Source organism: Eptatretus burgeri, chromosome 12 (genome assembly GCF_056783735.1).
Source record: "Eptatretus burgeri isolate ZD-2024b chromosome 12, Ebu_testis_v1, whole genome shotgun sequence".
Taxonomy (NCBI): domain Eukaryota; kingdom Metazoa; phylum Chordata; class Myxini; order Myxiniformes; family Myxinidae; genus Eptatretus; species Eptatretus burgeri.
This window is the reverse complement of record NC_140972.1, coordinates 10917869-10940383: the sequence shown is the minus strand read 5'-3', so window position 1 is coordinate 10940383 and position 22515 is coordinate 10917869. Positions and strand designations below refer to the sequence as shown.

General features: G+C 41.7%; 2 protein-coding genes across 5 annotated transcripts in view; both read left to right on the top strand.

Moving 5' to 3' along the window:
- LOC147015083 (stromal interaction molecule 2-like) overlaps positions 1–22515 on the top strand; it is a 106748-nt gene that overhangs the window by 52992 nt on the left and 31241 nt on the right. For all 4 annotated transcript variants that reach the window (XM_085849488.1, XM_085849485.1, XM_085849486.1 and 1 more), the window contains 3 exons: positions 2822–2937; positions 4189–4363; positions 16921–17095. In XM_085849488.1, the coding sequence (XP_085705614.1) occupies positions 2822–2937; positions 4189–4363; positions 16921–17095 (466 nt within the window). The remainder of the gene's footprint in view (positions 1–2821; positions 2938–4188; positions 4364–16920; positions 17096–22515) is intronic.
- On the top strand, positions 4370–6200 carry LOC147015084 (uncharacterized). The gene is made up of 4 exons (XM_085849493.1): positions 4370–5323; positions 5413–5601; positions 5885–5961; positions 6049–6200. Exons 1-4 carry the CDS (start codon positions 5265–5267, stop codon positions 6132–6134), a joined length of 411 nt encoding a protein of 136 aa, XP_085705619.1. The 5' UTR covers positions 4370–5264; the 3' UTR covers positions 6135–6200.

Below are 22515 nucleotides of genomic sequence, written 5' to 3'. Positions count from 1 at the left end.
ATGAGTTGGTTTGATTTGTTGTTTCTGGGGGGGGGGGGGGGAAGGGTATTCCAGTTTCTTGTATTAGGTATGTAACTATTAAGGTATGTCTTTGTGTGACACTGGAGAGGTGCAAAGCGGTTGGTGTTTCCTCACCTGGAGCGGACTGCTTGGTTGACATATCGTGGTATATCAATAGCAACTATATAGTGGTTTGGACGCAGCGACGCGCTGTTCTGGCACATGCTCCCCATACCATTTATAGTGGTATATCAATAGCAATAGAACAATACGATCCTACTTGGCCGTCATCAATGTTGCAATGAAAGCCACTCCAAGGAGTTCAACATTGACGTAACTCTGGAGGTTCTGGTATAGTCATTAGAGATAAACCATGCTGAACGTCCTTTACCATTTCCAGTTTATTTACAAGATAAGCTTGGTGGAGATCCAAAACTGATGCCGCGTATTCAAATTCGGAGCATATCGATGCCTTGCACACAGGTATGTTAACTTTTTTTGTCACATTTGGTTGGGTTTCTCCTTACGGATCCAAAGATTTTGTTTCCATGTTTCACAACATGGTTCACATGATGATTCCATGTCATGTTGCTTGGCAGATTGAGACCAAGGTAATGGCTCTGCTGAATGGATGTAAGGTTTACCCTCATCTTGCATGTGAAACATCGAGGTTGTGTGCATCTTGTTGCATGCATTGTGTGACACTTTGACGTGTTGAAAGTCATTTGCCATCTGTGCGACCAACCCCTCAATGCGTCTACATCTTTCTGCAACTGCAGTTGATCTTCCTGCCCACGGATGGGGTGGTACAAAAGGCAGTCGTCATCGAAAAGAGCTTTATCTTGGTACCTTGACTAATTCTCTCCTCGACGTCACTGATGAACATCAGAAATATAAGGGGGCCGAGAACGGTCCCCTGGCAGACACCTGATGTAACTTGTATTGGTTGGGATGTTTCTCCATCAACAACAACACGTGGACTTCTCTTGGTTAGCCAGGTATCTGTCCATTTCAAAGTTTCACCACTTATCCTGTAGTGGTTGATTTCACTCAGGTGTTTTTGATGCGTCACAGAATCAATCAAAAAGGCAAGGTCTGCGGATTGCGGTCGATGTGCTCGAATAATCGCGGGTTGGCAAACTGTTTTCCACGTTTGTTCACCTAATTAGCATGGACCGTCAACACAATGACCCAAACCCCCCCAAACATCATCATCACCATCACCTCCACCCTGCACCGTTGTACTTGCTCTATGATAACATCATATGATTATCCCCACGCTTTTTGAAAAAAAACTTGGGGATATTGTAATCAGCAATGTCTGTCCGTCTGTCCATCCATCACGCTATGTTCTCCTAAACGGTTGGGCAGAAATTCACCAAACTGTGCAGTTATGATCACCACATGGCAAGAAGGTGCAACAGCAGTATCATTTTGTTCACACCCTCTGGGCCAAGGTGAAAAGGTCAAATACCACAAAATGCAATTGCAGGCACATTTTTATACATTCATCAATGAAACTTTGTATATGCAATAAACATTGGGGGACGCATGAATATGCGACAATTTTTTTAATTATTATTACTCAACCTCGTGTTCATGCCCCTGGCGATGGGGAGTTAGGGTCACAGGGGTCAAAACACAAAAAACATTTTAAACTAAATTTGACATTGCCTCATTCCTGGTGGAACCTTTTGCCATCTTTCAGCTTTGCTTAAGGTGGAGAGCGTGGAGATTTGCGATGGCACGCCATTGACTTCACGCGAGTTAATAATAATTGTATCACAGCACATTCCCAAACTGTAATAAGCCATTCGAGTATCCTGTGTCGGAGTGGTGACCCATCCAGGACTGGACTCCTTTGACAAACGAAACTGTCTCGGCAGCCCGATGCGCCTCGTAGTGTGAAAGGAATGGTTGTTGGTTACATTCTCGAACTCATTTCCTGAAGAACACTACTGCGATTTTAAGGAGACATTTTTAAAAATAAAAATAAAATCAATTGTATTTATAATCTTGAAAGCTTCAAACATGGTGGTGTCACTGAGACGCTGAGTGCTATTCTTAATGGGAAAATATGACGTCATAATAATTCTGAGCCGAGTTCGACTCAGCCATGTGGAGTGGCTGAAGGAGACAGGGCTTTATACTCTAGAAAGGAGGCAGTTACGAGGTGATATGATAGAGATGTTTAAGATAATGAAGGGTATAAAATAAGTCCAAATACAAAACAAGTGCAGATGAATTATTCAGCAGAGTAGACAGTGATCGGACCAGGGGCCATAGCCTGAGAGTAAAGGAGAGGTTAAGATGGTACTAAAGCAGGGGTCCTTCACTCTAAGAGTAGTTAATGCATGGAATAGTCTCCCTGGAAAGGTAGTGGCAGCAGAAACAGTGGATGAGTTTAAATTGTAATTCGATAGGTACCTGGAAGTTATGGAGATAGAGGGGTATCTAGAGGGATGTTGGCAGGACTATAAGGTAGCTTGAGCATTGATGGGCGATTGTGTGCATGTGTACGGAGTGTTGGTGGGGATGTCGTCAAGGGGTGTTGTGTGGTTGTTGATGTGTTTTTTTTTTTTACTCAAGACCATCTTCATCCATGCCCCCTCCACTGGAAAGAAAATGGCAAAAAATGCAACAAAAACTACAAAAAACACTTTTTTAAAAACTGCATTTTTCTTATTTTGATCTGGTGTTGATAAATTGGTGTGATGTTGATGTGGCGCATGCATGATGGGCCGAATGGCCTCCTCCTGTATCTAATTTCCTTGTGTATAAATGGAAAAAAACTCACTCAGCTCTTTTCCTGAAACCACAGGTTGGCTGCCTCAAATCAAACGTTGCTGGCCGGACTGCTGCACATCACAGATCGATCACACAGGCATAAGCTGCAACTGAAGGCATTGGATGTGGTTTTGTTTGGACCTCCACCTGGTGAGCTCACTTTTTGGAGTTGTGTGAGAGCTGAACTGGTTGTAGAGGTTTAGGCAACGCACTAGCACCGAGTGAAGAATGTTATACAAATAGACCAGGGGATTTAAGTTTGGTATGGAACTATGAAGTGGGACATATCAGTCATAAATGTGAGGTGCTGGTGTGAGTTCCATGGCAATGATGTCAGTTTTGTGTTCAGAAGTGTCAGATGTTGAATAAGAATGAATGAAACCACACTGCATGTGAAGCCGTTGGATCAACGGTGTAGTACCGAGTTGTGGCGTTCACGTGATTTTGCGGAAGTAATCAGGGTATCTTAACCTTTACGAACACTTACATCGACCTCGTGTTGATGACAAAATGTTGAAGCTGTGCATGATACCGTTTACAAAACTATCTGACATGAAATGGCAGCATACCATATTTGCCAATTTATTGGTTCTTCTTCTGAGCAGATCGCCATTGTCTATAAGGTAAACATGTACCACGTGTCAAAGTCACATCATCACTTTCCGTGGGATTCCCATTTCTCCCAATACACACTCCAAAAAATTGCTGATTTGAAGTGAGACATCTGCGAACCCGTCGGAGATGGGAACCCTCCTCGTTGCAATTATTTTTGGCTTACGGGAATCTTTAGGATTTGAACCCCATAGACCCTATAGTATAGTTTTGGATGGAGTGTTGGGGTTGGTTGTCCTCACTCAATCAGGCTTGAATTAAATGAGAACGAATTGACCCAATGAAGTATGACTACCTGTAGCGGATAGTGTAAAAGCTCTCATCTGTTCAGGACATGCTGAGTATGGGATTGGATCTGGATGCTCCTTTGTTGGGCCTTCGTCTGTTTTCTCCACATTCATGTCTCCCTTGTTTTATTTTTGTTCGTTAATGGTGTCTTGGAGAAGGCAACGGGCTCAAATCCATTGATTGCCTTCTTCAGCTTGCTTTGATGGGCTTCATGCACACAGCAAGTTGTTGAATGTAGCTGTTGGTGAATGTAGTGTGCCCCATTAACTCCTTGAGAAGTTTTACATTTTATTCATGAAATCCGTTAATTTTACACGAACTGATGCAAAACAAGTTTTTTTTCTTTGCAGTGCAATATAATCATAGTGTGGCACTGATAGGTTGATATTTGATTGTACCAACTAAATATACCCATAGGTGCCATATAATAGGACTTGGGTACGATATTAGGATCACATCCCATGACACTGAGCTGCACACACGCGATCCCATGACCCCTAGCTACACACAGCCCGGTAAAGGATGCCATCCTGGTCGCGGCTGTAGTGGCAGGGCTCGGTGCCGGCTGGGTTGCTTTTCTTCAGAGCAAACGCTGGCGAAGGCATGTGCGGCGGATGGAGCTGGAGCTGGAGAGTTTACAGCAAGCAGAGGAAAGTCTCATCGAGTTACAGAACAAGTAGGTGCTCGGGTTGTTCTATTTTGATTCATGCACATTGTTTCAGAGTATCGTTCGACGAAGTATTAGAATTACTCCCATGTAAGTGCTTTGAGTCTTTGTACATGTATTAGTTCTGCCATCATTCTGAATGTTCGTCTTTGTATCGGTCTGCACACCTGTGAGTAGATGATAAATGGGGTTTCTGGGACGCCCATTCAAATGAATGTGGGAAAAGGGAAAAACTTTCTGATCCAAGCCCCAAAAGCTCAAAATAGGAGACTCATTTCTCCCCACCTATCCCCTTCCCTCCCAGACAAGCAAATGTAAAATTGATACTATGAAAGATTGAGACTTATGATTGAAGCACTTCTTCCCTTTCATATTTTCATTCCACTCAAAGAGTGAACCAATGAATATTTGTCCATGTTGTACTTTAGGGAATAACTTAATTTTCTTATAACATTCATTTCCATCAAGTATATTCACTTTATCTCTTCAAGCACAAAATAAAGGGAAGTTCACTATCCCTCCTTCGGTTCTGTATAATGGGGAAGTGCCTTTAAGAGCACATTCGTGTTGTGAAAATGAAGAAGTATTCTGTGCCCATGTCTCTCGTGGTTATATCTTAAATCATCAGAACACTAACAGAATAAAGTTTAGCTAAAAGCAAACAAAAACAGCTTTTAAACGTAAGTTTTCTCAAAATCATTCAAAGCACGCTGTTTCATTTTCGTGTTAAAATGAATCAGTCTGGAGTCAGCCAAGGTGCCTCGCCCAAACCAAGCTAAGCCCAAAAAATTCCGAAGTCATTTCCTATGTGGGACATGCCCTGAAAAATCTCATTGTTTTCACATTTCATTGACGTCATCAAGTTGCCTATTTAAACCAACTTGTGTGCCGAGTGTGTTTTATTTAGAATATGGAGTGTTCAGATTATTACTACAACCTTGCAGATCAATCGTTTTCACAAGATGACAGGTGAGATCATTAACCCAATTCATTATTTGTTGTTTTATACAGAATTAAATTACGATACAACCAATAATTAATCTGTCTTTTTCTAACAGGTTGTCCCCAATAAGAACATCGTTGATAACTGATCGAGAACAGGAGGCCTTTGAATTACACGATGAGTGGCTAAAAATGAATGACTTCCTTGAAGACATTCGATTGTTCAGAAAAGAATTGAATGTCATTTTTGTTGGCTGGAAAGAAGTTCTCTCACGTCCTCTGACCTTGAATGAGTCGAGTCAAAGGTGAGAAATTATCCCTCTGTCTCTCTGTGTGTCTTTATGTCTTTGTCTCTCTCCCTCTGTCTTTATCTCTGCCTGTGTGTGTGTGTGTGTGTGTGTGTGTGTGTGTGTGTGTGTGTGTGTGTGTGTGTGTGTGTGTGTGTGTGTGTGTGTGTGTGTGTGTGTGTGTGTGTGTGTGTGTGTGTGTGTGTGTGTGTGTGTGTGTGTGTGTGTGTGTGTGTGTGTGTGTGTGTCTGTCTCTGTCTTTGACTCATTATCATTATTATTATTTTATTTTATTTTTCAGTTTAAACACTTGTGTGGATGAACCAAACACACACCTTAATCTTCTGGAGGAATCTGACATGACACTATCTTCTGGAGGTAAATGTTATATTTATTATTTTATTAATATCATAATATAATCATCTTTATATACCCTAATTGTTCTTCACTCTTTGTTTTGAACAGAATATGTTGACCGAGTTTCAAAACCAAAACAAACCATCAGACTGCTGCGAAAGAAGATTTTGTTCAATGTTATTACTTTTGTTTAATTATAAATGCTTTCCTTATAATTATCTGATTTTTAATAACAAGGAAAGAATAAAGGAGATGTAAAGGGGGGGGATAGGTGTGCTCCCCCAATGACCCACCACCCCCCTCATCCCTCTCCCCTCCCCTTCCCATATGTGTGTATGTGGGGAAGAGTGGGGGGGGGGTGGGATGAGAGGGGTGGTGGGTCAAAGGTGGGGGTGCACAGGGGGGTGGAGCTTGTGTGGATGTGGCTTGGATGGGTGGAGCAATTTTTTAAATTAAATAAACATTTGTGTGGGAACTAATAAACTAATCACTAATTATGTGGATATGATGGATGTGTATGTGGCTTTTGTGAGGGGTTTGCGTGGGTGGGGTTTGCGTGAGGGGGGTTTGCATGGATGTGGCTTATGTGGATGTGGCTTGCGTGGGTGGGGCTTGTGTGGATGTGGATTTTGTGGGTGGGGTTTGCATGGGTGGGGATTGTGTGGATGTGGATTAAGTGGATGTGGCTTGCGTGGGTGGGGCTTGTGTGGATGTGGATTATGTGGATGTGGCTTGCGTGGGTGGGGCTTGTGTGGATGTGGCTTTGGTGGGTGGGGTTTGCGTGGGTGGGGATTGTGTGGGCGGAGTCAAAAAGGGGTGGAGTTAAAAAGGGGTGGAGTCAAAAAAATTCAATTTATCTCTGTCTTTTGTAATTCCTGTGAATAAAATGAACCTAAAATCTCTTCCCACTTAAATTCACATAATTTGTAAGTCCAAGGAACTGTACCGACGACATCAACAATTTTAAAACGTTCATTTGCCCATAGCTTGGTATAACCTTTTTCAAAATGAGATTTCCACCTGTATATTCTGACTATATCACCAACTTTGAACTTAGGTTTTCTGACATTAATCTCTTTTTTATATTTTAATTTTGTAAATGTTTCTGATGGCTTGGTTTTCGTTGAGGTATGAATCGTGTCGTTGTACTTATCTACAATGTCCTGAATTAAAGATAACCATTGTTGAGAACCAAGTTGAGTGAATTTTTTATATAGTCTCTCGTGCAATTATATAGTCTAAAGTGCAATTAAAATGCTCAATACCAACAGCTTTTCCTTCATTCAAGATGCTGTATAATGTAATGTTATTTTAAAGAAAATTCATAAATGTTTTGTTGTAGAACTCTGTTAGTCCACAATTTTTTTAGGTTTTTCTCTTGCTTTTATTGAATATCTGTTGGAAAACTAACATAAGAGTATTACCTGTTTTGTTTTTCAAAGGGACATCCCACGCATATCTACTCCTCAAATCAATAACGGTTAAAGCATACGTGTACCCCTTATCATTATTGAGTTCAATTAAATCAGTGGACCAGATATAATCAACATCCTTGGAATAAACCTTCCTTCTAGGAAACTTTGTGATTATTGGTTTATGTAATTCATCAGCCAATTGCTCTTCAATCTTAATGACATCATAAGAGCCTATAAGTTTTTTGAATTTCCAAGCCCAAGTTTCAATTTAGCACTGATCATCTTCTTCACGATGAACCTATCAACTTTTTCTTTCAAAGTTGGATTTTGTATCAGAGACAAATTATACAACATTTCTCTATCGGCTTCATGCTTTTCTTCCAACGTTGTGCTATTTCCATAATCAATATCGTGCCTCATGCACACTTCATCAACCCCATTGATAGGTTTGCTCCAGGGTTTAGGATTGTCAGCCTCATCTAATCTTTTATTCAAGTTTGTTCCTGGACCACAGAAGGAATACCCTGGTAGTTGTAATTCCCCTGGTATTCCAGTTGTTGAAAATTTACTTCCTGATAAAAGCTTTTGTATATCTCCCCCTCGTTTGTGTTTGGTGATGAATTCACTCGATTTGAGCCACACACCGAACATGCACCTTTTTGTATAACCCTATTATTTTTACTTTTAACATACGAGATATTTTTACTCTTGGTTTTCTTTTTACATTTTAGACAATAACTCATTTATTTATGTGAAAATTCCTACAGAGTGCAAAAACCTTTTTTGTTTCCAACATGCACATTTGAATCTTAATTTTTAAAACATAAAGAATCCTTAGAAATGTCTTCACTCTCTCCTCCATTTATTGAAGAAAAAAATGTAAAACTTTCATCAAAGTCAATTACACCAACATCATCAATAATATTGTTATGGATTCTCGCCACTCCGGCATGCGGACAGCCGCCTTTATCCCGATTGTGGCCGTGCGCGCCCACCGAACGTGGAAATCCAGTCGCAGCTTTCGGATCAACGCGGAAACCCAGCTACGGGTGTTGTTAACCACACCATAAATCAGCCAACTCTTCTGTCCGCGCTACAGGGTTGATCGCCAAATTGTCGATGTACCTAATTATTTGCGCAGACAGAAATGCCGGGGATTTACACCTCACTGGAGCCTGCACGAAAACGAGCCGCTTTAAGCAGCTCATTCCGTTTGCGATTGCCGAGCGGTTTTATATCGCCAAGCCCCATCGGACCAGATGTACGTCCTATCGGCTCTTAATCAGCCAGCTATTTATTCCGAACGCAATTATGGCAGTTCAATGGAGGAAAGGGACGCAATGAGCAGGTGACATTCAAACAATGGGGGTATTTATTTTACACGTAAGCATGCAAGCAATGCAATGAATGGTGGGATGGGGGACAAGACATGAGTAAAAAAACCTACAGCCGATATCTATGTATTACGTACATGCACTTAGAACAATTCTACTTGGTGGACAAGGCGCCACAGACTTCCATGCAAAAACCCCAGAAAAGAAAAGGTAGAACTGGGCTCGTAAGCCTTTAATGTTCCTCGGAGCTGGGATGACCGAAGGAGCTCTGCGAGGCGGTGCAGGTTACCTCCGTCACCCTTGAGGCGACTCGATGGTCTTTTTGTCGGCAACCCTCCGTATGTCCCTGTGGTCAAAGCGGCAGCTGTGGTAACGGCGGCTTGGTTGGTCCCGGGCCGAGCAGCGCGGTCTGGTCGATCGGGCCTGGCCGACGACGCTTCAGAGGAGCGAATGAGCCTTGCTCTTTACGAGTTGATGCTCTTTAAGAGCCCGCTCACTCCTCAGCATCGCTCGACCGACTCGGGGCTCGATCGCCCAGACCGTTAAGTAGCTGGCTGGCGACTTCTCTCTGGCTGGTGACTTCTTTCCCGCTGCAACTCGACTGCCTCCACCAACTCCACTCTCTCCGGACTCCAACACTCTCCTCCCCAACTCCACTGCCTTCTTGGCGTTTCAGCTCGGCCTTTTATCGGGTTCGGGGTGGGGGGGTGCTTGCTTTTTCACCTTCGACCCTGCACCCCCGGCTGGCTCTGCCCCTTTTGCTATTTTGATCCGATCGTGTCGTCAGACGCGGCTGTGGTTGAGATCACTTTCACAACGCAGCCGTGTTTGAGATCACTTTCACAACGCCACCGTGTTTGAAATCACTTTGCCGCCGTCGAGGGTGCCATCGTGTTCGTCCGTGGAGATGTTGTTTGTTGGGGATGCCGTTGCTGGTGAAAAGATGGCGATGTTGTGGAGATGCTGGTGAGGAGATGTTTGTTTGTTGAGATGTTGTTTTTTGTGGAGATGATGGTGAGGAGATGTTCTTTGTTTTAAAATAAAGATAGAAAAAGAATAACGCTACCTCAAGGGTTTACAGCCCGGCACACGAATAATTCCTGTTATACATCGGTGGGGAAATCTAACCTGGACACACACTTATCGACATAACTGACCTCTGGGGTACCTGAATGGTGTTCTGTGAATTTCCACAACCATAACAATATAATATTTTCCTTCTTTCTCTTCTTTATCTCCACTTTCTCATTTAAATCTTCTCCCTGAAACCGATGTTAATAGTCTTGACGCATATATTTCCAATAGACTTGCCAATTCTTTGTTTTCCTCCTCAGTGCGTTGAGATTTATTTATTTTCTGTAATACCTTTGATCTTTTTATAATCTCACTGGTTTCCATATTTTTATATTTATTTATTCTCTCTTTCCTCCCTCTCCTCTCTCTCTCTCTCTCTCTCTCTCTCTCTCTCTCTCTCTCTCTCTCTCTTTCTCTCTCTCTCTCTCTCTCTCTCTCTCTCTCTCTCTCTCTCTCTCTCTCTCTCTCTCTCTTTCACTCTCTCTCTCTCTCTCTTCTCCCTCTCTCTCTCTCTTCTCCCTCTCCTCATTCTCCTCCTTCTCTCTCTCCTCCTTCTCTCTTCTCCCTCTCCTCCTTCTCCCTCTCCTCCTTCTCTCTTGTCTCAGTTTCTTCAACTCCTTCCTCATTCCTTACTGTCCTTGAACCACTTTCACCCCATAGAATATCATATATATATATATATATATATATATATATATATATATATATATATATTCATCTGGATTCTATAGCCTGGTATTGGTGCAGTGGTTAGGGCAGCGGCTTGGGATCCAAAAGGTCCTGAGTTCAAGCCCCATTGGGCCACTGAATTAATACACCAGGGGGTTGACTCAGCCTGTCATCCTTCCGAGGTCGGCGAAATGAGTACCAGTGTACTGGGCTGGTGTATACCCCGGTTAAAATAGGTGTACCATATCCCTGTGTCGTAAGAGGCGACCAGGGTTGCGTCAGGAAGGGCATCCGGCGTAAAACATGTGCCAAATCACAATGCGGATCATACGGATGATCCGCTGTGTCGACCCCTAAAGGGAGCAGCCGAAAGAAGAAGAAGAAGATATTCATCTGGATTCTGCGATACTCTTGAATCCACAATTATTTTTCTCATAATAGGAAACCAATAAGATTTGTTGATGATGTCTAAAAGAGTTTTCTATTTCATCACCTTTAGAAGTTCATTTTTATTTAATATTTTAATCAAATCTCTATTTGTGGGTTTTTTAACATCAGTATAAGGCCAGTTCTTAATTGAAAAATGTCCGTGTGTATGTTCCAATTCATAAGGGATGTAAAATCCAACACCCTTTTCTTGTAGGTATCCTTGAATGCAAAAATTATAATTTTCTTGAAGCCTTCTTGCTGTCATTTATGTATCAGAAATATATGACATTAATATGATGACATGTACTACCACCCCCATCTTCCTGTTGTTAAATCAGTTTGCATTCCTTGACTTTGTATAATTATCCAATTTCCTTCTTCTTTGTCATATAAACTATTGCTTCACCATCATAATATAATTTCCTATTCCTGAAATCGTGTATTTGTTGTTTGCTAATTGTGCTTCCACATATCTCCTGATTCTTACCAAGAGGATAATATTCTTCTTTACGAGACTGATAAAAATGGTGTAGGTCTTCTAGGTTGAATGAAAAAGACCAATTATATCCTAAATCACATATTATACCTGCATTTCTCTATTCTCATATTAACTATTCTTCCTTCTTTATAAAATTCAATACTAAGCAGATAATTGAATTTAATAAGAAAAGGTGGATGGTTTGTTGAATCAGGTGTTGTGGTTGTAAATTGTACTTGTTTAACAAAACGTGCCGTTTTATTGAAGGATATATATTGAGATAAATCACTTAATCTCACCAAGTCATTCACGTCAATTGGGTTTGGATAATTTATTAATTTATAAACATTTTTCATATTAATATTTTTTGCTATACTATATTTCTGTCGTTCAGCCTGTGCCTTTGTGTAATAATTTGATAAATCAATATCCAGTTCTTGAGATACACCAAAGATAGAACCATCTTTTCCAACATGTCATTTATATTAGATGAAAAATAATGCCATTAAAAAATTTATTTTTGTTGAATTGAAATAACACATACAGACATAATTGACCACAACACTTGGAATTTAATTATTGAACTTGAAATGTTTGATTAGCACCATTCTGCAAGAATTTTATTACTTCAACAGGTGGTGGAAGACCATAACTATCAAAATAATATTTGTCTTCACGATTAAAAATACAAACCCAATGAGAACTGTACCCATTATTATCTTCTAAGTTCATTATGATATTCTTTGTATGTTTAGACGCGTTTGTTAATTCATCTCTCATACAAATAACCACATTATGAATTTTTAATTTCTTACAATACTTGACAAGTCCTAAATTTGATGTTGTATTCTTTCCAAATTCTTTAAACCATTCATCAATGCTCATTTATTTATTAAAAAGATATAATCCATTACCCCTTTTAGTTAATTTTACACCTGCTTGTGCAAAAGCAGAAAGCATATCTCCAACTAACAATCTCACTTTATCAGGCAAACTTTCAAGTTTTTCAGCAAAATTTACAATTACACCACTTCCACTAATTTGTTTCTCCAACTCTTTGTTATGTCTTTCCAACTCTTTTTGAGCCCGGAGTTGAGCCTTTCTGTCATTGGCAGTTTTCAACGCTGCTGAAATACCACCTATCAATGCTCCAGCCGCACTAAAACCAGCAATTAAAGGAATTAGAAATGGGAGAAATCCTCCACTCCTCTCTCTTATTGAATATTTCTTCAACATTGGTTTTGACATTTTAATTTGAAGTGAGCCAGTTTCGTTCAAGATTTTCATCTGTTCTCTTGTGAGCAAAACATCAATTCTTACTGCTCCTTTTCTCTGAATTGTATTAACGTTAATCATACAAGGCTTTTGATTTTGAATACAAGATGATAGTTTATGAAGATTGATTTGATTAACATATACCCCAGTTGGCACTTTACTACTCATTTATTTATCAAAAAAATTATGTGAGACTAATCATAACACCATTATCTGTATTAATCTGTAATTCTGTTTCTTCCAAAAGCAAACAATATGTTTCAACTTCTTCACTCTCTTCTCTTTCAATGTATAGGGAAGTATACACTTGATTAGACTTTATAGTTTCCTTTTGAGCACTCAGGTCAATCACATAGATTGTATACAGACTTTTAAATGCTGTCATATCCAAAATGGGTTCTTTATTTCCATTGCTTTCACACACCTTTTGGTAAGACTTGTATGCTTCACCATAATCAGTTTTTTTCCCAATTAATTTCCAATCTATCTCGTGGATAAAATGTTCCATCTTGAGAAATGCGAAGTTGATTCACCTTAGCATTATCACTCAACACATTATTCTTATCAGTAGCAGTATCACCATCTGGTTTTTAAAAAATGAGCCACAGATATCGTGGCTTTCCTTTCAGAACACCCAAATTCCACGTGTAAGTGGTTTGGTTCAGTTTAACGTGTTGGCATCTTCTTTTAAGGTATGATATATTGAGTGGTTTCTTTGAGTTTAGTCTTCTATTCAACATCTCTTCTGTTTTAAGATTAGGAGTATATTCACAAATATACCAACTAATTTCATCAATTAGAAATTCATTCTGATCAGCAAAAGCATTAGCCACACCAAAAAGCAATCTATTGTCAATATCAATCCTTTGCAGTTGAAATCTAATTTTCAGACCATACAGAACTTTATCATGATCACAAAATCCAAATATACCTGTAAGAAGAACTGCCACAGTAAAACTATTACCTGCTTTTGTATCATCATTATACATTCCTTTTCTTTGACTATATCCCGGGTCTGTGTTTATTCCCATTGCCATATCAGGAATAAAACCTTCGACAGCCCCCTTTCCCATTCTATCACTGAATGAATATAGTGTAAATTTCATCATTTCAGATGTAGCAGAGACATAATCAACTGCTTCAACTTCTTGTGAAATATCAAAGACATAATCAACCGCTTCAACCAATATACAAATGAACACAATCAAACATTTCCCAGAAGAAATCATTTACGAGTGTAGCATTTATGATATTCGCAGCCTTAGTGAATGTAAATTTACACAACAAGAAACTTTCGGCTAGATTCAAATAAGTTTGTTGATTATTTATTTCAAAACTTTTTGTTCCATTTGTATTCCAGTTATTGCATTTACCTTGAAGTAGTCTTCTTTTTTCATAGAGTTTGAGATGACAATGGTATCATCCAAATCATAGATAGTATCAATTGTTTCCACACTTGTATTTATTGAGGAAAAAAGATGTTAAAACTTTTGAAACACTGACCCAAGTATTTGAATTATTTTCTGTCGTTCTTGGGGAGACAACTGAGTTTTGCCTTTCTTAATTTCTTTTATTGCTTGTAATTTATGAGATTCCTTTTGGGCATCTTTTATATTCTTTATAGCACCTGCTACATCTCCCACAGCAGAAGCAGTTGAACAAATTTGATCTTTATGTTGAAGAATAGTTGAACCTATACCTTATTAGAGTATCAATTATCCCATCTCCTTTTTTTCTAAATTGATGTCCTATACCCCTTTGTCTCTTCGGTTTATAGTATCCTCGACCAAGATACATACCTTCACTCTTGTAGTATGGGGTAAGTAACATCCCATCCCCTGTAATTATTTTATATTTTCCCAACTCGTGTTTCCTCACAATAACCATCGTATTTATTTATTGGAAAACTTCACGTAGGTTAATTCTGATGGATATAATTTCTCCATTAAAAAAAATCGTGCGATTATCTTGGTCGGTTATCCTAAACTTTACTCTGTATATGTTTTTTCCTGACACAGGGAGATAAACTAGATTTTTGGGTTCCATGTTGAATTTATAACCAATTGGGGTTGAGTATGCACTGGATGAAAATAGTGTATTTGTTCTTATTCCATCATTATAAGCACCATCAATCAAATCACGGTGAATTAATACCGAATTTATGCCTGAGGATATTTGAATGACATACTTGATATTTGAATGATACTGAACTTCCCTTTCTTTTGTGCTTGAAGAGATAAAGTGAATATACTTGATGGAAATGAATGTTATAAGAAAATTAAGTTATTCCCTAAAGTACAACATGGACAAATATTCGTTGGTTCGCTCTTTGAGTGGAATGAAAATATGAAAGGGAAGAAGTGCTTTAATCACCAAGTCTCAATCTTTCATAGTCTCAATTTTACATTTGCTTGTATGGGAGGGAAGGCGATAGGTGGGGAGAAAATGAGTCTCCTATTTTGAGCGTTTGGGGCTTGGGTCAGAAAGTTTTTTTCCCTTTCCCCCCATTCATTTGAATGGGTGTCTCAGAAACCCCATTTATCATCTACTCCCGTGGTGCTTGTTGGTCGCTCCCTGGATCTAAATGTGTATAAATGGTGGAATGTAATGCGGGTTATTTCATTATTTGTAATGATGTGATTTATTGCCTCAGTAATCCATGATTCAGCTCATGAACATCCATAGGTAAAGAACAGATGACAAAAGGAAAGTTACTTTACCAGTTAAGAGTAAATCTGAGCATCCTCTGCACTATCCTGCGCGTTTATCGGTACAACAGGTAAAGGTATGAAATGCATCATTAAGTCATCTGGTTTAATATGTCATGGCCAATACATTAGTGAACTCTCGGCTGTCAGGATATCTCAGAGGTATGGCACTCACCCATGAGCCACCTGGCCTGGGTTTGATTCCTGACCCGACTATATATATATGGTGCTTCACAGGCAGATTGTTGAATCAATTAGTTCACTGTCTGTGAATGAGATATAAACACAGGGACCAGTGCTCCAGCATTTACTGGTCTTTTGTAAAGAGTGGGTGAGCTATCCCCAGAATCGCAAACAAATTACAAATTCCTACTTTAACCTACAGGGGGAACCACATCAGCAGCACAGCCGTGCCTCCAGAAATTTTCCAACATTTTGACATGATGTGCAGCGCGACATATGTAACGAAAGATTGTTTTGCCACTGATTGATGTATGTACCTGCACTACAGACCACTTATCCTAACTCTCAAGTTGACCCACAGGTGTTTACCACACCTGTACCATCATCCGTTGTAATTTTGAAGCCGTAGATTTCCTCTTTTCCTCCTGTGATCCAAAGGTAAAAGTCTTTAACTTTGTCCAGGTCTGAAAAGTAAGGTGCAATATCATTTTTGTTGCAGCCAGTCAGCTTGTTCAAGGAAGCATCCTTCACGTTCTTTCAAATCGCCAACATTACTTGGTGAAAGGCATAGCCAGGTGAAAAATTGGAGGTTTGATTACCACTGGTGTGGGATCTTCATTGCTGTGGCAGGAACACACTCAAGACTGCGGTCGGAAATATATCGCATTAAGTTTTCATGATGATAATGCAAGATATTATTGTGTAAATTTTTTTGTTTGAAATTCCTCAGTTTACGTTGGCATTGGTCAATATAAGGGGTCGAAGGAAGGATGGTACCATACAGAGTTACACCATTAAAACCAGGATTCATGTATGCTGATGCATCTTCCGATTAATGTCTCCATTGTATGGGGGATTGGGATGACAGGATGGTCTCGACTCGAGAGGTATGCACACTCACCTCCAAGCTGTCTCGCCTGGGTTCAAATCCTGACCCAGCTATAAGCTGTCATCCTGGTGTTTCACAGGCAGGATGATTCATCAATGTGTGTGCTGTCCCCTTGGAGGGATGTTAAATGGGAATCCTGTCTGCCAGTGTTCATTGGTGGATGTTAAAGATCCCATGGTGTCCTTTGCGAAGAGTAGGCGAGCTATCACCAGCGCCATGGCCAAATTCCAAATTCCTGCTCAAACCAGCAGAAGGCACTGCACCAGCGGCACAGCTGTGCCCTCAGCCAATGATGCTACCCTGTATCCTTGTGTTACACAGGAAGGAAGAAGATCGGGGACTTGAGAAAACTTGATATTTGGATTTCTAAATTACAACTGATGATAGATGAGCGAGCTCCTCCATCATGCCAAATAAATAAATTTCCCCTTCTTTATTTACAATGCTTCTGTGAAGTTGTCCTGTGCTATCATAAACTTTTCCCTTTAAGGACATTCTGATTCAACGTGTTCCCCCTCACTCCAAGGCTCACACAGGCCGAAGAAGAGCAGCGCAATGTTGAATCGGAGAAGCGGAGCTTGGAATCACGTCTGCGCACCCGCTTTGAACGGATGAGAGCAGTCGGGGGTGGACCGGAGAACAAGGAACTGGGTGCTGATGCAGACGAGAAATATAAGGGTGGAGAGTGTGGGGCAGACCAGGTACGTTTTTGAAACATCATTGTATCTTCATGTCTGTGCAACCGTTTATGAGACACAATGCAATTCTGTCTTTTCCCTTGAATTTCTGTCACTGGGATGGTGATGATGATGGGAAGCTAGAATGGCACTTGGTAGAGCACATCCCTCTGCCAGGCTGAACAGTTTATGATTTGTATCCCACTGATAGGTTAGATCAACATCTGGACCTGAATCAAAATCGAATCGGCTTGTTCTTGTCAACTAACCAACTCATCCACCAAGTTTTGTCATAACTCGTCCACAACATTTTGAGATATTGTGCTAAAATTCATTTTTTGGCCCATCTCTCAATGGTGAAGAGTCGCTTAAAAACAATTCTTGTACCTGCATCTGGATCTTCACCAAAATCGAATCAATTCATCCTTGTCACACACCCAACCTATTCACAAAGTTTTGTCCTGTTCACACACACACACACACACACACACACACACACACACACACACACACACACACACACACACACACACACGAGTGAAAACATAACCTCTGTCTACCTTTGGTGATGGAGGTATTGAGGGAAAAGTCATTTATATTCAAGATCTCGGCTCCTGGAAGAACGAGGTGACAGACTGAGGATAACAAGACCACACACTGACAGTCGGTCAATGGAGGAACATTTGGACAAAACAAGTAAAGAAATGAGCAAACAGGAAATGAGAAGAGAGGAGGGGAGGAAACGGTAACCTGCAAGTAAGAGATTTGGGTGAGGAAGAGTTAATGGGGGTTTGAAAGATTGTGGGTAAGAATGAATGGGAGGCTGTGGATATGAGATGGTGGTGCATTAGCTGCTTGAAGTCCTGGAGGAAGGAGTGGGATTGAACAGTTTATTGGAAGGTTGTTCCACAAACAAGAGAAAAGAAGAACAAAATAGTTGAGGAGTGCAGTCAACCTGCATGTGAGAGATTTAACCGGCAAGGAGTTATTGGAAGAATGAGTGTGCGTGTGTGTCCTGGAATTGCTGGAAGGGTCAGAGGACTGAGATAGCAGAGGGAGGAGAGGCATTAAGAAAGAATATCTGAGGTCACCAACTGACCTGCATTGTGAGAGCAAGTGAGCCATGTGCTCCGGCCTTGTCGCAGGAGATTTGATTCCACAGAATCCAGGAGAGACAGATTTGATGCTGGGGTCCCGGCCTGTAGGTAAGAGCAGTACTGCATCAAACGAGAGACAAAGGCCTTGTGGGCTGAGAGTTTTACCGTAATGGAATCCCTTAATCATATGGAAAGCGAATTTCACCAGAGAACTGTCACATGATAACAGCTTACATTGTGAGTTATCATCATCCATCCATTAAGAGATAGCCACACCAGTATAATGCGTAACCGTATAGGCAGTCATACTACACTCAGTAGTAGAGAGATTCAAGCAATGGTTCCCAGGATTGAAATACATTATAAATATGTAAAAACATGACCACTGGATCTGTGGCTTATCTGGGCCCTGGCCTAATGTTGGAACCCAAATTTGGTAGAATTCTGACTGGTGGGTCTGGTGAGGAAGATTTTTGAAGGAATTTACGTGATTTTTCCCAAAAGTTGATTAAGAGCCATTTTGACACACTTCCGGTTACGTGATCAGCATGACCTCTAGAATTTAACATCAGGACCCTGTCCTAATGTTGAAACCAAAATTTGGTAGCATTCTCACTGGTGGGTCTGGAAAAGAAGATTTTTGAAGGAATTTATGCGATTTTTTTCCCAAAAAATTGATGAAGTCGGCCATTTTGACACACTTCCAGTTACATGATCGGAATGACTTCAACAATTTAACATCCATACTCTGACCTAATGTCGTAACTCAAATTTGGAAGCATTCTGACTGGTGGATCAGGAGAAGATTTTGGAAGGAATTTGCAGGACTGCCATTTTGACACACTTCCGGTCATGTGATCGGCATGGCCTCCGCAATTTAACATCAGGACTGTGTCCTAATGTTGTAACCCAAATTCTGACTGGTGGGTCTGGAAAATAAGATCTTTTAAAGGAATTTACGCAATTTTTCCCCAAAATTGACTAAGTTGGCCATTTTGACACACTTCTGGTCACGCGATCTGCATGACCTTCGCAATTTAACATCTCTACCCTGGCCTAATGTTGTAACCCAAATTTGGTAGCATTCTGACTGGTGAGTCTAAAGAGGAAGATTTTTGAAGAAATTTACTAAGTCAGCCATTTTGACCTACTTTAAGTCATGTGACCAGAACGAGCTTTGCAATTCCTGTTACCAGTCGGGAGAGGAACGTTGCTGCAAAATTTGAGCCGGATCAACCCAGCAGTTTGGCCAGAGAAGTCAAAAAAGGAGACGGACGGACGGACGGACGGACGGACGGACGGACAGATGGACAGATGGTGCGCAATGACAATACCTTATCTGGAATGTAAATTACAGATAAGCTAAAAATCTAAGTTTGGCTCATGAAATATAATTTATGGGAAGAATTACAACAAGACTCCATCGACAATAGAAATGTTTAAGGTGGAAACCAAAACTCTCTAAAATCAATGTTAAGTATCTGAGGGTAAGTTCATCGTGCGATAGATGATGGTTGAGTACAGGTATTGCCAATGGCTCTGCTTATGTACAGGTGTGGATGTTGAGAAGAATCGACTATACATTAACAAGAAGCATCTCATTGGATATATATCTGCTCATCATTGCTGAGAAGAGGTAATCAAACCGAAAGGATAGAATGGGAAGTGGGATAAGCAAAGCTCGAGAAATGTTTCTTCAAAATGTGGATAAGGATCATTATGATCTTTAAAGCAAGTTTAAATCCCTCAACAACAATCAATGATACTTTCGCAAAGATGACAATAATCGACCATGTACAGGAGGACATGGACAGTGAAGTTAGATTAAGGATTAGTACACGTTTGTGGCTGCCTCTCAGGCAATGACGTCAGTGATCTACACAATAGTGATGGAATCCTGACTCCTGACAAGTACAAGAAGATGCCAATGCATCCGATCCATCATGGCATTCCCTCAAGAACACGAATCATCAAACAGATTCATCTTCCAACAAGACGATCCTTCCCAACATGCAGCAGATGTGGTGAAATGATATTGTTGTGGTTACCAAATTCGCAAACCACCATTCAGGTCCCTTAGGTGAGATATCTCCGTAAGTATATGTGTAGTTAGGCCCAAACCCGTTGTCTAGTGGGAATACATGTTATTCATGCGTGCTGCGACTCTTCAGGATAGCCGTTTTTCTTTTACTATCTTTATTTTGGACCAACCGCCATTGTTACCACCACCAACCACAACATCAACCACCCACCGCGGCGCCGCTTCACGTCACACCTCGCAACCGTCGGTGTTGGACTCGTGCAGGGCGCGCGCCGAACAGCGTGTACAAAACCACGGATTTTCCACTTCAAAAACGACACACGCCCACTTTTGTTCCGTCCAATCGGTGAGCGAGGGGCGATTTGGCCCCGCCTCCGGGGCGTTGGAGGGCGGTCGCTATATGCAAATTTATGGATCAAAAAGCATTCACGCCCACTTTTTCTCGGGCCAATGGGGAGCGAGGTGAAAGGTCGAAGGCAGGGGGTCAAAGATGAGAGAGCGAAGCCACGGGGCTTATATAAGCGACCGCGTTCGTCAGTCAAGGAGAGTTAAGACTTCGCAGTCGGTGGAGTTGGGAAGAAGAAGCAAGAAGGAGTTGGTCGTCGTCGTGTGCGTTGGAGTCGGAGCGAAGGGGACGGAGCTGTGGAGAGGCGGCGAGGGCAGACGAGGGGGTGCTCGCGTCGTGCCGGGAGCTGCACACCAGGGAGGCCGACGGCGCGACCTGGTCGAGGTGGAGACGCTCGTCGCGGGACTCGAGGCAGAGTAGAAATCCTCCTTTCCCCCGAGCATCAGCAACCCCCTCCTGTTTCCCCCCGCGCTGAGATAGTGCGACCAAGGGGGCCCCTTTCCCACCCCCTACCAGACACTGTCCGCGAGGCCCGCGGAGTTGAGGCACCATCGCCGCTCCGCGTCTCATCACCAGACGGGTAGGCCCGACCCGGTCTCGGCCTCAGGCCCGCCTCATCCTTGAGGGTTCTCTTTTCTTTTTCTTGGTTTTGGATATGTGTTGTCGGCGCCGTCTGTGAAGTAAAATTGTATAAGTGTTGCCGTGTGCTCGCGTAATCGGTATTAGATCTGCATTGTCGCATTTGCTTTTTGTGTAAAATTGCATTGTGTTTCTTTTTGTCTTCCTCTTTTCTATGTGCTTTTGGTGGAATTGAATATGTGTGCTTTCCGTTCATCGCGAATAAATGTGCTTTGTGTTGAACTGTTTCCCGCTTCGCTTCGTCATTTCTTTCATTGAATCCTCATCTTGCTTCACGTAAAGGGTTGGTAGTGGGCTGAATACGCCCGATAATTAATCGAACCGTCGAGGTCGACGAATAACACCGCTCGGTTATCCCGATAGTACGGAACGGGTCGCTTAAGTGGCCCGTGTCCGAAGTCGACCTGCGGCGAGGTGCGATCGCCCGGTCTACCCTCCGTGTGGGTACTTAGGTAGGTCGAATTTGGCGAGCAACCCTATCCCACGCGGGGGCTGATTGGCTCGATCGCGGTGAGACCGAAAGGTCCACCCGTGACTGGTTCCCGGCGTTAGTCCGAGAGGGTCACGACTGGATTGTCCGTCCGGTGGGCGACGTGCCGCGATTCGAGTTACGTGGCCGTCAGCACGCCGGCGGGCGCGAATCCGTAACAATATCTTGGTGTTACTAAAGAGGTGAAAGAAGCCTCCTTGCACCAATGACTGGGTCTACACAAACACCAAACATGCACATTATGGAGGATGTAATAAGGCCTTGAATAAGAACTGAGAAGATCATAGCATTCCCAAAAAACCTTCCCTGAATTGTGGGAGCATTGTCAGAGTATTTGAAACAATATTCTACAATCTTACTACAAAACATGAGTACATTGTGCAAGTTATTCTCATTCTTTTCTTCTACCCTCGTTAACGCCCCCCTTCTGAATCCAACCCCAGTCCCTCCTCCTTCTAGGTTTCCAGTTTTTCCATTCTGAGAGTTCCCTCTATATCCATCTTACCCACCTGATGTGTTTGTCAAAGTCTTTCCTGCCCCCTATTTCTCCCCACACCCACCCGTTATTTGTCCAAGTTTGCCTCCATCTTGTCCTTCAACTCCACTGTTGGTATTTCTCTCTCTGTCTCTGTCTGTCTCTCTCTCTCCTCTCTCTCTCTCTCTCTGTCTCTGTCTCTCTCTCTCTCTCTCTCTCTCTCTCTCTCTCTCTCTCTCTCTCTCTCTCTCTCTCTCTCTCTCTCTCTCTCTCTCTCTCTCTCTCTCTCTCTCTCTCTCTCTCTCTCTCTCTCTCTCTCTCTCTCTCTCTCTCTCTCTCTCTCTCTCTCTCTCTCT

Bases quoted from the DNA above. Each gene is read 5' to 3' on its own strand.
- LOC147015084 (XM_085849493.1), top strand. From the start codon at position 5,265: ATGGAGTGTTCAGATTATTACTACAACCTTGCAGATCAATCGTTTTCA. The intron at 5,602-5,884 runs GTGAGAAATTAT...TTTATTTTTCAG, and splicing joins TTGAATGAGTCGAGTCAAAG to TTTAAACACTTGTGTGGATG. The intron at 5,962-6,048 runs GTAAATGTTATA...TGTTTTGAACAG, and splicing joins CATGACACTATCTTCTGGAG to AATATGTTGACCGAGTTTCA.